This window comes from Crocuta crocuta, unplaced genomic scaffold (assembly GCF_008692635.1).
Source record: "Crocuta crocuta isolate KB4526 unplaced genomic scaffold, BGI_CrCroc_1.0 scaffold288, whole genome shotgun sequence".
NCBI classification, from domain to species: domain Eukaryota; kingdom Metazoa; phylum Chordata; class Mammalia; order Carnivora; family Hyaenidae; genus Crocuta; species Crocuta crocuta.
Genome location: NW_027532607.1, coordinates 6657328 through 6670554, shown reverse-complemented (window position 1 = coordinate 6670554; position 13227 = coordinate 6657328). Strand labels below are relative to the sequence as shown.

Below are 13227 nucleotides of genomic sequence, written 5' to 3'. Positions count from 1 at the left end.
TCATCATTAACACTCTTCTTTCTGAAACTCTGATAATATTAATGTTAGACCTTTGTTATTGTTCATGGTTCTCTCAGGTACGGTTAATTTTTTTTTTTTTTTAATGTTTCTCTCTGTGTGATTCACATTGGATAGCTTCTATTGTGAAGCCCACTGACTTTTTCTGTTATCTCCATTATACTATTGAGCCCATTCTTTCGGTTTTTCTTACTTGTTACTGTGTTTTTCTCTTCTGAAATTTATATTTGGTGCTACTTTATGTCTTGTTTCTTTGCTGAGATTTTTGATTTTGGATTGTTTCCAGGAGTGCTCACCATTGTTTGCTGGAGCATTTTTAAAATACTCTACAGTTTTTGTCTGATAATTCCAAAATCTGTCACTTTGGCATTGCTTTCTGTTGATTTTTCTTTTCTTAATAGAGCTGATATTTTCCACATACTTTTTTGTTTGGTTGAGTTTTTTGGATGTTACGAGCATGGGTTTTGTTTTAAGCACATGGAGAGTGTTGATACTTTTAACATGCTGTCAGCCTGGTAAGGCTCAAGTCTTCTGTTTCATCTGCATTCTTAGAGCTGCGGTTCTAGTTTCAGTTCAGTTTTCAAGAGCCCTCGTAGTGCAGTTTGGCTCTGGCCTGTGTACGCCTCCCAGTAGCCAGACTGAATCTAGGCGGTGGTCTTGTCTTTTAGTTCAGTCCCTCAAGTCTTTGGTACACAAAATGGGATTAGGTACGTGTGTGCTCAGCTTGGGGGTTAGTCCAGGAGTTAATAAGCAATTTTTATTATGTTGCTTTCCTGAGCTCTTCTTTTTATTTGCTCTCCCTTCTGCTTTCGGATTCCCTACGGTTTCTCTTTGCCATCCTACAACCAGAAAGCTAGGGTTTATTTGTCCCATTGGGCCGCACATTCTGCAACTGCGTCTACCGCATCCAGGGCCCAGCGGCAGGAGATAGAGACACCTCGGGATTTGGCCCTACCCTTTTGAAACTACAGCTCCAATTAATGGAGAAAAAGGTTCCCCTGCGTCAGCGTTTGGGCTCCATTAAGCTTTCATTACTGCAGTCTGACACTACTGTCATGCAGTTGCTTGGGGATAGGGGCATAGGAGACTATAGAAGGAAAAAAAACAAGATTGGGTATATTCGCACTCTACCTGAGCAACAGACTTCTTTCCTACTTCCCAAGCCAGAGCCAAAGAGCTTTTGGCTCTTGCTTTCTCTGCCCCAGTGCCTGCTTCTAATGCATTCAGTTTGGGGGATACTAAAGGAGAAAAAAAAAAAAGGTGGTGAGCTCGCTGTTGGTTGTGGGGATTTTGAATCCTGGTTGCATCTTGTTTCACATGCTCCTATCTACTTTTCAGGGTCTTCAAGTTGCTGTTCCATGCATTTTGTCCAGATACGAGAGACAGCTTGGAACATGCTTAACTCCAGCTAACCTGAGACTGAAACATGTTGGTTTTCACTATTAGATGGCATGTGCTTGACTGTGTGTCCATTTTTTTTTTTTTTAAATCTATTCTTTTAATAGATTGATCCAGAAAACATGGCTACTGCAATTAGGGAGGTGGGAGTTTGGAGACAGACCAGAACACTCCTACTGAAGAATTACTTAATTAAATGCAGGACTAAAAAAAGTAGTGTTCAGGTGAGTTAAATGATTCTTTCTTATGCCTTATCGCAGTTTGTGCATTGGTGTGTACCATTTTAAGAGGTGATTTATTTTTCTGGCTACATTTCTAGTATAATATTATATCTTTAGATCCCTTTAATGTGCTTGTGAAGTAAAAACTTGTGTCAGCACAGAAAAGTACCTAAATTATCTGTTGTTTTCTGAATGTTAAACATTTTAATAATGGTTCTTAAATATAGTTCATTTTTTTTTTTTAATGTCTTAAATGTGTATTTATTTGGAGATGGAGAGAGCACTAGCAGGAGAGGGGCAGAGAGAAGGAGAGAGAATCCCAAGCAGCCTCTGTGTGGGGCTTGAACTCATGAACTGTGAGCTCATGACCTGAGCCGAAATCAAGAGTTGGACATTGAACCACTGAGCCACCTAAGCACCCCAATTTAGTTAATTTCTAGTATCGGTGCTGAAGTTTGAACTTTTAGACATGCGTTCCCCAAGTTTCATGGAATGAAAAAGAATGGCACAGATGACTTTGTGGAACATTTTTCCACCATTTATTCCCCATGAGTTCCCATCTTCCTATTGAGTTAGAGGAGATGCTCAACACAGTATTTCTTTCAGGATAGAATTACTTTTCGTATGTAAGGAAGGAGACCCAAAGTCCTCATGGTTTTTCCTTCGTATTAGTTATATTATTTGCATAGAAATCTTGATGATGTTTGCTGCCATTGGTATATTTTATAATCATTTTGTTTGTCTCCTTCATTGTAGGAAATTCTTTTTCCACTCTTTTTTTTATTTTGGTTAATATTAATTAGCATGATGCATCCAAATAAGAAATATGAAGAAGTTCCTGATATAGAACTTGCCCCTATGGACAAATCTATTCTCTCTAACCTAATTCTTGGATATACTCCAGTGACTAATACTACAAGAAACATCATGCAGAAAGTGTCTACTGATCACCTTCCTGATGGTACTGTGAGCTAATATATGGATTCTATCTGTAACCGAAAGCCTCCTTTGTATTTTTTGCTTGCTTTATTGAGTAAATGACATTCTTAACACTTAGGCATATGTCCCCTCACCAAAATAGAGTATAGTAAAAATTATTAAAATAATTTAATTATGCTGCAGCGTATTTTATATGTCTTAATATTTTATTTTCTCAGACCATTTATAAAATGAGCATATTTGTATGGATATGAATAGGATAAAGGATTGGAAGGAATATTTCATTTTGATTTCCAACTCCTGTAGTAATTAAGAAGCTAGAGATAGAAAGATTGCAAACCAGTGATCATTTCACACTGTCATGTCTATTTATGGAAATATATGGTGTAAACAGAAGTAGTGCTTAGGAGACTAGGCCTGTGGCTGATTCCTAAGTCTGTTTCTCTGCTTCTCACGGACTGGAAAACAGTGTAAGTGAGGCAGTACTAACGAACCTAAAGTGGCTGTGAGACAACCCAAGTCAAGAACTGGAGACAGTGACAGAAATGTTTATAATACGATGATTGATTTAAGGAAATGCTGAACTGTTGAAAATAACAGATTAACATGTTGTCTTATATCAGATAGTTGTAATTAACTTCTAGTATGTATCATCATAGTTTTGGATAATGCATCACTGAATAGATGCTGCTTGTGCAATCAAGAGCTGGAAAATTTTTTCCCTGTTGGGTGCTTTCTGACTTATTACTGTTTAATAGTTTTGTCAAGCCCGTGTCTTATTGGTGTGTTTCTTGGTTTATCTAAGAACAAGTAGCACAGATAGCCGCAAGCATTTAGCATGCCGGCTCAAAAAGTGATCAGAAATGTTTAGAATGAAATTCTTTGGTAATTCTGAGCCGAAGTAAAGCGTATACACCAAAGAAGTCCAAGTCAGTGTGTATTAAATTTAGATGCTAAAATAGTAGAAATATATATAGAGAATTTTTTTAAGTCCTGTCTTTTTAGTAAGAGTGCTGTCTGAAAGTGAAATATGCATCCATGTGTGGTAACATGAGTCGTAGGATGTTGAACTAACACCCTCTTTTTTCACATCAATTCGTGTCCACCTTAAGGTCTGGAAAATGATGACAATTAACAATGAAGTAATACTTCATAACTTACAAAGCATTTTTATGTTTGGAATTGCATTCGATCTTAACAACCAGTGTGATCAGCTAGGTATTGAGGATGCTGAAGTTTGGAGAATTAAATTGCTCATGGTCAAGCACCTAATCCTGTCTTCTTCTGTTTCACTACATGTTCTGAAGCTTCTATAGTGAAGAAGTTGCTTGTAATACATAAAACTTCAAGAAAATATTTGAAAATTGCGATTATCTGATGTGAAAGGAAGATGGATAGTAATTGGAGTATTTTCTCCATATTATCTTCTAAGAAAGGAACAAGCAGTATGGGGTTGAAACAGCAATTTTTATTTGAAGGAGAGTCGTGTTTTAGTTAGTAGAGTGTGTATTTGGTTTCTAAGAAGGATTATGGAAATTTCCTCTTCATAAGAAATATTTGAAAATAAAATATCCATTCATGTATCAACAGGTTGTTGTTATGTTTTATTTTGAACTATATCAGTGAACTACATATACTGCCTAATAAAGTATATACTAAACTTCATCATATTAATAACTCACATGTTACACAAATAATTTATGTAGTAAGATGACAGCTAAGAGAAATAGTGTCTGTGAAATTTTACTCTTATTATTATTTAGTATAGTTTTAGAATGGCTCTATTCATTTTCAAGGAAGTTAGAGAATAAAACAGAAGTGCTTATAAAATATTATATTCATTGAATATGATGCGAAATTTCAGTCTCATGTATGATAGTAAATTTCTAATTTGTGACTTAACTTTATTCTAATATTTTACAGTCATAATTACCGAAGAATATACAAGTGAGAAAGAATTGTTAGTGTCCAGTCTTTCTAAGCCCAACAACTTTGTAGGTGTGGTTTTCAAAGATGTCATGTCCTATGAACTCCGTTTTTTTCCTGATATGATTCCAGTATCTTCTATTTATATGGATTCAAGAGGTAAATAGCCCTAAATAATCTTATATATATAAATACAAATAATCTTACAAATCAAATAATTGCATGTCTTCGCTGCTCTTAGTTCATATGCAAAATTTGATAGGGTCCAGCATTGGCGTTTTCAGCTGTACTGGTTCAAATAAGAAAACTGTCAAGTATAGCATAAATATATATATGTATACAGTAATACATTTATGTCTACATTTATGTCTACATTTATGTGTAATATGAAATATAATTTATATAATTTCCATTTTAATTTTCATACACTTCTGTGTATTATTTTAATTACAGTAACAGCAAAATTGTGTCTTGAGTTATATGACACACTTTAAATCAGCATTTTTTTCCCAGTATGTAATTGTTTTTCACACATGGTGTGTTACATATCTTTAAAATTTCAAGGCCTTCTACCAGTGAACTTTATTAGTTTTATAGCTGGCTGTTTATATCATGGAAAACAACCTTCAGTGCTTAAATCTGTGGAGAAACACAAACATGTGTTGAGCAATGTTAAAGTCCATTATGCTAAGTACTGAATTTGTGACTTGATTCTGAAATGCCTTTACAGAATTTTTTTTGGGGGGGGGGGTCCTCTTAATCTGGACTTGTACTAGCATCTGGAAATCTAAGTCACTTGTAGAATTATCTTAAAACAGAAAAGGGACTTACCTTATTTTATTTTTTTTAAGTCTGTTTATTTTGAGAGAGGCAGTACGAGCTTGGAAGGGGCTAAGAGAGAGGGAGAGAGAGAATCCCAAGCAGGGATTCTCTGATCGCTGACAGCACAGGGCCCGATGAAGAGCTCCATCCCACAAACCAAACTGTGAGATCAAAACCTGAGCTCAAACCAAGAGTTGGATGCTTAGCTGACTGAGCCACCCAGTAGTCCTGAAAAGTGACTTATTTTAAATAACCATGTTTATGATCAATTTCTTTCTTTACATTTGTATACTTTTACCTTGCAGTATCCTATCATATTTAACTCTTTTATTTAAAAAATTTCAAATAAACAAGAATGTGATATTCTTTACCTTCAAAAGACAATTTCTTATTTTCCTCAGTCCTATGGACGTTGATTAATTATATTACTTTAGTAACCCTCCATATAGTATCTTTAAAAGAAAGTACTTATATGTTGTGCAAATTCTTAGGTCTCACATTTTGTCCCCTAGCTGGCTGTTCAACATCATGTGAGGCTACTCAGTACTGGTCCTCAGGGTTCACCGTTTTACAGGCATCCATAGATGCTGCCATTATACAGGTAACTATGATGAAGGAAGTAATATAAAGCCGCAGTATATTTTAACAATTATGCCTAAAGTCTTTACAGTAGGATTTGGTTTGTGTGCTGTCAAATGTACAAACTACATAACATATTACAACTCCTTTAAGAAAAAAGGTAAGTCATATTTTCAGTTTAATATTTTCAAACCCCTCTTTTATTTGATGGTTTCTAAGCATATGATTTAGCATTCCATATATCTGTATTCGTCTATCTCTGTTGACCATAGGTAAAATTTATGAATGATCTTTGTTTGTAGACTTTTCCCCTTAATGAAGGTAACTTAGTTTAAAGAAAGTGAATGATTTTATTATGTAATCATAGTAGGGGATTTCATTTTTTATTTAATAATTATCACTTATTTGCCAAGCATGGTTTCTAGTGATAAACTAATATGAATCCATTTAATCTTTAGCAAACATATGAGATGTGCTTTTTTTTTTTTAATGTTTGTTTATTTTGAGAGAGAGAAAGAGAGAGCATGCAAGTGCCAGCAAGGGAGGGACAGAGAGAGAGGGAAAGAATCCCAGACAGGCTCTGCACCCTGAGTGCAGAGCCTAACATGGGTATTGATTTCATAAACTGTGAGATCATGACCTGAACTGAAATCAAGTTGGATACGTCACGGACTGAGCCACCCAGGCGCCCTGAGATTTGTGCTATTATTATCTCCATTTTGCATATGGAACTGAAGCACAGGCAGGTTGGCTTTTCAGACTTCAGTTAATTAGTGACAAAGCTAATTCAAACTATGGCTTTTTGGCTCCCAAGTTTGTACCACCATGAGGATCGTGTATAAAGGCTATAGTTATAATCTAAAGATCTGCTTAGAACTTACCTGGGGTTTCACATTTCAGTAGAAATGAGTAGGAGACCTGCCTCCGTTTGTTGTTAGACTGCTATGTAGTAGAATGATGATAATAATAATGCTTTACTTCACAGGGTTGTTGTAGGAACCAAATGCTATGTGCCAGATTATCTTATAAATTCTTACAGCGTGGTGTAAATGTATTATAGATATGTAATTTTACCCAGATTCAATAATATAGAAGTTTAAGGTAAAGACCGTGAAATATAGGATATATCACTTTGATGGTGTTATATTACTTATTTGTGTTTTGGTCAAAGACCTTGACCATCCACAGCCCAGACCACACTGGGTGAATAGGCAGAGCAGATCTCATTTTAGATATTTAATTGAATGTCAGATAGAAGTATCATATGGCATAAAGTTTTATTAATCTGCCTATACATGCTGCATACATAGATTTTAAAATGATAGGACATACTATTTAAAAGAAGATTTTTTTTGTAGAGAGTCTTTCATTTTACTAATCATCATTCCTTAATTCCTCAATTTTATAAATGCATATTTTTGTTAAGATGTATATAATTGCTTAAGAGAATAATTGTTCAATTTTATTTTCTTTGACAAGCTGTTTCATCAAAATTTGTATACTACTCAACTTCATACCATAACTTAAATGTTATGATATGCTTCCAGAATGAATCAAAGCAATAATATATGCTTGTACTTTGATATTGGGGTCTGTCACTTTATTTCAGGTGTGTAGTTTTTGAGGATTGTATTTGTAAGAAGTTTGTATAAAATTTGGCGGTATAGTTGTCACATTTTATTGGGGATCACCAAATTCATTGGTTGTGTTTATATTTTCCTATTTTAGCTGAAGACCAATGTTTCCTTTTGGAAAGAGCTGGAGTCCACAAAAGCTGTCATTATGGGAGAAAATGCTATGGTTGAGATAGATACCTTTCCCCGAGGAGTAATTTTAATATACCTAGTTATAGCATTTTCACCTTTTGGGTACTTTTTGGCAATTCATATCGTAGCAGAAAAAGAGAAGAAGTTAAAGGAATTTTTAAAGATAATGGGACTTCATGACACTGCCTTTTGGTATGTTAGTAAAAGTTTATTATTTAGTATGAGTAATAATTACATTAAATATATGTGTATCTTCAGAGTTATAATTTTGTTATTCACTCAACTTGAGGAGGTGCCTTTGTTTTGGAAGTTGAGACTAGGCAACAAACTTCAGCAATAGATTGGCTTTTTTTTACCATAAGGGAAGTGAGATTTGGAAAACTCATGTTGATATGACATGTTTAAATTTTATTTCACATTTTGTCATGATTGATGAGGTATGTTCTGTTTATTTCAGTATATATAGAACATACGAGATCTTGGAAAGTTAGAAATTAATTGCTACTGTTATAGTCGTTCCCCAGTATCATAGCATATATAAGTTATTAAAAATGTAATTAAAATGATTGAACTTTGCATATGTGGCATATAGGATTTCCCTCCTGCCCTGGGAAAAAAAAGTTATTTGTATAAATTAAGATGAAAATATACAAATAATTTGTCAAGGAACAAATTTAAAAAATGTTTTCACAAGTGAGCTATCATAGGTCAGCATTTTTATACAATGATAATTTTATAGAGACATGTATATTTATTAACAATTCTAAGTGTATTTTCCCAAATAGGAAAATTTATTTTGGGGGAAAAGTTAATACTGTGCATGTGAGTTGATATTATAGTCCATTTTACAAAATTGTATTCCATTTAGCCCAGTGGAATACAGCAATTAATTATAACACTTTACATTATGGGGTCATTGTGTGTAGCATATTTTCTTTGCTTGTTTTTTCCTCCTATCATTTGAGTAGTTATTGGTTTTTAAGATGCGCTGAGTTATTGGGGCGCCTGGGTGGCTTAGTCGGTTAAGCGTCTGACTTTCGCTTAGGTCATGATCTCGCGGTTCGTGGGTTTGAGCCCCGCGTCGGGCTCTCTGCTGACTGCCAGCTCAGAGCCTGGAGCCTGTTTCAGAGTCTGTGTCTCCCTCTCTCTCTGACCCTCCCCTGCTCACGCTGTCTCTCTCTCTCTCCTAGAATAAATAAAAATATTAAAAAAAAAAAAGATGCACTGAGTTATTAAAGTGCTTTGTGAGGAAATGGAAGAATTTAGTTGGAAGAATTTTGGCAAATCAATTTCTCAGTGCCTCAGTTACACTTCTGTAAAACGGTAGATTCAGTTTTGGTAACGTAGGTATCTTTCAGTCCTGTTTCAGTGCTTTTATGGTAGCATATGTTAGAACATGATCTGCTAACATTAAAACAAACAAGCTAACAAACCCTAAATACTGTTGCAGTTTCATTGAACTCTGATTTGGGAAGAAATTTTGAGTTCTGTATAGTGAGTCTATTGTCAACCTTCTCGATTTTACATTGTGTAAAAGTAGTAAGTATATTATTGATTAGTGACATAGTCTTTATTGTTTAAAGTATCAAAAAGGCAAGCCATCAGAGGCTTAACTGTAGCCCAGGCCATAAAGAAAGTTGTCATTAAATTTTTTTGTATCTTAAGAAAATTGGGAGTGTTTTGCATTATTGAACTTTTGAGAATGTTGGATTTAAATTAGTCATGAATTGCTATTAATTTGTAAAGGTTTTTTTTTTGGCTCTTGAAAAGATAATCACTATCTCTATGTCAGATCATACTTTTAACCTTTATCGTAACCAATGTTGTATTTTCTTAAAGTTTATTTATTTTGAGAGAGAGAGCACAGGCAGGGGAGGGACAGGGAGAGAGAGGGAGAGAGAAAATCCCAAGCAGGCTCCTTGCTGTCAGCACAGAGCCTGATGCAGGGCTTGATCCCATGAACCGTGAGATCATGACCTGAGCCGAAATCAAGAGTCAGATGCTTAACTGACTGAGCCATCCAGGCACCCCATATATTTTTAATTACTATTATAAGAGCATTTTCAGTAAATGGGCATACACAGGAAAGAATAAATTTAATTTTAAGAATAAAATGGTTGAAGTTTTATTTGAACTGAAATTTTTTTTGAAATGATTTTTCTAACTGAAAGCGTATGCATTTAACCATAAATGTATTTATATTGTCATTTTAGGCTTTCATGGGTTCTTCTGTATACAAGTTTGATTTTCCTTATGTCCCTTCTTATGGCAGTCATTGCAACAGCTTCTTCACTATTCCCTCAAAGTAGCTGCGTTGTGATATTTCTACTTTTTTTCCTGTATGGGTTATCATCTGTGAGTATTTTAACTTGAAGTGGGAATAAAGAACTGTTCAAAATTGTTGATTAGTATAACAAAGTGATTATTCTTTGGTTAACTTATAGTTAGGTTACTGCTAAATGACTTTGATGATACAGCATTATTGTACCTCCATATTTTTAGAAAAGGTACAAAATAGTCTCATGTTTATTTTATTTATTTTTATTTTTTAAGTTGGCTCCACGCTGTGCGTGGGCATGAGGGGCTTGAACTCATGACCCTGAGATCAAGACCTGAGCTGAGATCAAGAGTCAGATGCTTAACGACTGAGGCACCCAGGTGCCCTGATACAGTCTTACATTTATATTATAGGGTGGTGGGTGATGTGTAAAGGTATATCTTTGTAAATATAGCTCTTTGACAGTGTTGACATTCATCTGATATATTGGCTAAATGCTGCATGTTAATGGCCAGCCTTTGTGTCCCTGTGGCTCCAGTTTCTCTTTTGATTGGCTTACGTGCCCATCCATGCTGTACCACTTGTTAAATTTTTTGATGATCACTCTTGCTCTTTAACATGATAATTTGGAAACAACTCAGAGACTTCTACATACAGTTATCTGAGTTTGTATCTCATTAACACGTGGAGTTTAACAGATAGGTTCTCTGTTTAAAACTGGTTAATTTATTGTTTTGTTCACATGTACGCATCTAACTGCAGAAGCATGTGGCTGTTTATGGTTTCTGTAGTGTAGAGGTAATCATGTTTGCCTATTTACATAGATAAAATGTAGTTTTTAATGTTTGCCATCTAAATTTTTAATGTATCACTATTTCTATGAAAATATCTTACCATAGCATTTAGAAATTATTTTAATGTATTTTCCATTGAAAATAACTTGTTCCTTCTCAAGCAAAACTAATTTTGTTTTCATACCAGTGTATATGAACAAAGCATTAACCTTAATATTTATATTTTGCAGGTATTTTTTGCTTTAATGCTGACACCTCTTTTTAAAAAATCAAAACATGTGGGGATAGTTGAATTTTTAGTCACTGTGGCTTTTGGATTTGTTGGCCTTTTGATAGTCCTCATGGAAAGTTTTCCTAAATCATTAGTGTGGCTTTTCAGTCCTTTCTGTCAGTGTACTTTTTTGATTGGTATTGCACAGGTAGGTAATATATTTATCTTGCTATCATGACTAAATACTTTTTCTCTCCAGTTCCATGCAGCCAGTTATACTGCAATGATACTGCCTTTGGTGTGCAAAAAAAAATTATTTTATAATTTCAACATGAGGAATGCTGTTTGAACCCTGGAATACATTTTATATGGGTTTCATTTATATTTTCTCCATTTTTAAGTTTTTCATCTATATGATGTGTTTACAAGTTTTCTACCTTGTGTATATCTCAGTAATTTATTTTCACTGCAATAGCTCAGTTTGTTAGAGGTCATTTTAAGCACCAGGTATTCCAGATTGTTCTATGGCCTGGTTACATTGCTATTTTGGTATATTTATCTCAGATGTGTACCTGGCAGAAAATTGTGAGTGGAGCAGAACAAATGTTCATGACTGTTATTAGTCAAATAAGTAGGCTGGTGAGTTTTATTACTTTAGGTTTCATGGGATTGTCCTTCACCTAAATAATATTTATATTAATGTACTTTTAAAGTTTTTATTTGATTTTTATTAGTCTGTTTTATAGGGGCAGTCAGGTTCTGAGGGAAATATTCTTCTGAGAAACTGTTTCTTCTATAATGGAACATAAATTTGGTCACTGTGTAAAGAAAAAAATGTAATTACTTAAAATAAGAGATTATTCATGTTGACTAGATAGAATATTCTGATTTGTGAGACCTAAGATAGATTAATGTTTGAGTGTTGAATTAAACAAATTTTAATTACTTTAGAACTAAGAGCTGTTGTTTACCCATTTTAAGAGTCCACTGAGTTCTCCTTCACTGAGGAAAGTAGATTTATAGATTCATAGGTTTTATTGCTTTTGGGAAGGACTTTTCCATTTCACAGATAAGGAAACTGAGATCCAGAGTGGTGTAATTAACATTTATTCACCTAATGACAGATCTGGAATCTAAATGAGGCCTCAATCTCTAGTACATTTCTTTCTGCTCTGTCACATATATCTAGTATGAATAATTCAATAGTTGTGTTAATTAATCAGAATACCTTCTCCCTTTTCAGTACTGAAAAGATGCTGGTCATAATTTTATTCTCTAATACTTAATTTGTTTGACTTCCATGTGGACCATTTGTTTACATCAGTTAGCAGAACCAGCATACTTCATCTGTATTTCATTTGATAGTCATAACATTAGAATTAAATGCCCTTGGAAGAGATGTATACTAATTTTGGAAACATAACATTAAAAAGGATTGCGATAAACTTATTATTTTGGTAAAGTTTCTGTTATTTTCCTTATAAATTCTTACGACTAGTATGGTAGTTTGTTGAATCTGTTAAAAGGCCAGTCTGGTCACCATCCCTCTGGATACAATGAATAACTCTAAGTAGTGTTAGCTTTTGCTTATTTGTATCATTTTTATATAATAAAGTTGGTGTTTCTGTTTTCCAGGTCATGCACTTAGAAGATTTTAATGAAGGTGCTTTATTTTCTAATTTGACTGAAGGCCCATATCCTCTAATTATTACCCTTGTCATGCTGGCACTTCATAGTGTATTCTATGTCCTCTTGGCTGTCTACCTTGATCAAGTCATTCCAGGTATGCAGGTACCTATTGGATTTTACTTAAAAGATTTTAATTTTTTTGCTCACGTAGGGTCAACTTAGTCTAAATGTTTTCTTCTAGCCGCAGCACCCTAGTCCTATTTGTTGTTTAAACTCTTAATTTAATTTTAAATAAGTACATTTTATACCTGTGCCTTAATGACTCATGAATGAAGGGAGATTTCTGTTAAAAAGAGCAGTTTGCTGGGGCGCCTGGGTGACTCAGTTGGTTAAGCATACGACTTCGGCTCAGGTCATGATCTCACTGTTCATGGGTTTGAGCCCCGTGCTGACAGCTCAGCTCAGAGGCTGGAGCCTGTTTCAGATTCTGTGTCTCCCTCTCTTTCTGACCCTCCCCCTGCTCACGCTGTCTCTCTCTCAGAAATAAATAAAACATTTAAAAATTTAAAGAAAAAAAAAAGAGCAGTTTGCTTTGAAAACTTAAGTTTCTAACTGAATTTATCTCTGTCGTCCCTATGTTAGTCTT

The 13227-nt window shown here is 34.5% G+C and overlaps 1 protein-coding gene across 3 annotated transcripts in view; it reads left to right on the top strand.

Moving 5' to 3' along the window:
* Positions 1–1527: 1527 nt before the first annotated feature.
* The window catches only part of ABCA5 (ATP binding cassette subfamily A member 5), a 54799-nt gene continuing 43099 nt past the window's right edge, over positions 1528–13227 (top strand). For 2 of the 3 annotated variants that reach the window (XM_077780336.1, XM_077780335.1), the window contains exons 1-8: positions 1528–1640; positions 2394–2598; positions 4500–4661; positions 5837–5925; positions 7632–7861; positions 9883–10024; positions 10972–11160; positions 12588–12735. In XM_077780336.1, the coding sequence (XP_077636462.1) occupies positions 1539–1640; positions 2394–2598; positions 4500–4661; positions 5837–5925; positions 7632–7861; positions 9883–10024; positions 10972–11160; positions 12588–12735 (1267 nt within the window). In that variant the 5' untranslated portion in view covers positions 1528–1538. The remainder of the gene's footprint in view (positions 1641–2393; positions 2599–4499; positions 4662–5836; positions 5926–7631; positions 7862–9882; positions 10025–10971; positions 11161–12587; positions 12736–13227) is intronic. The other variant, XM_077780337.1, reaches the window with a different exon arrangement.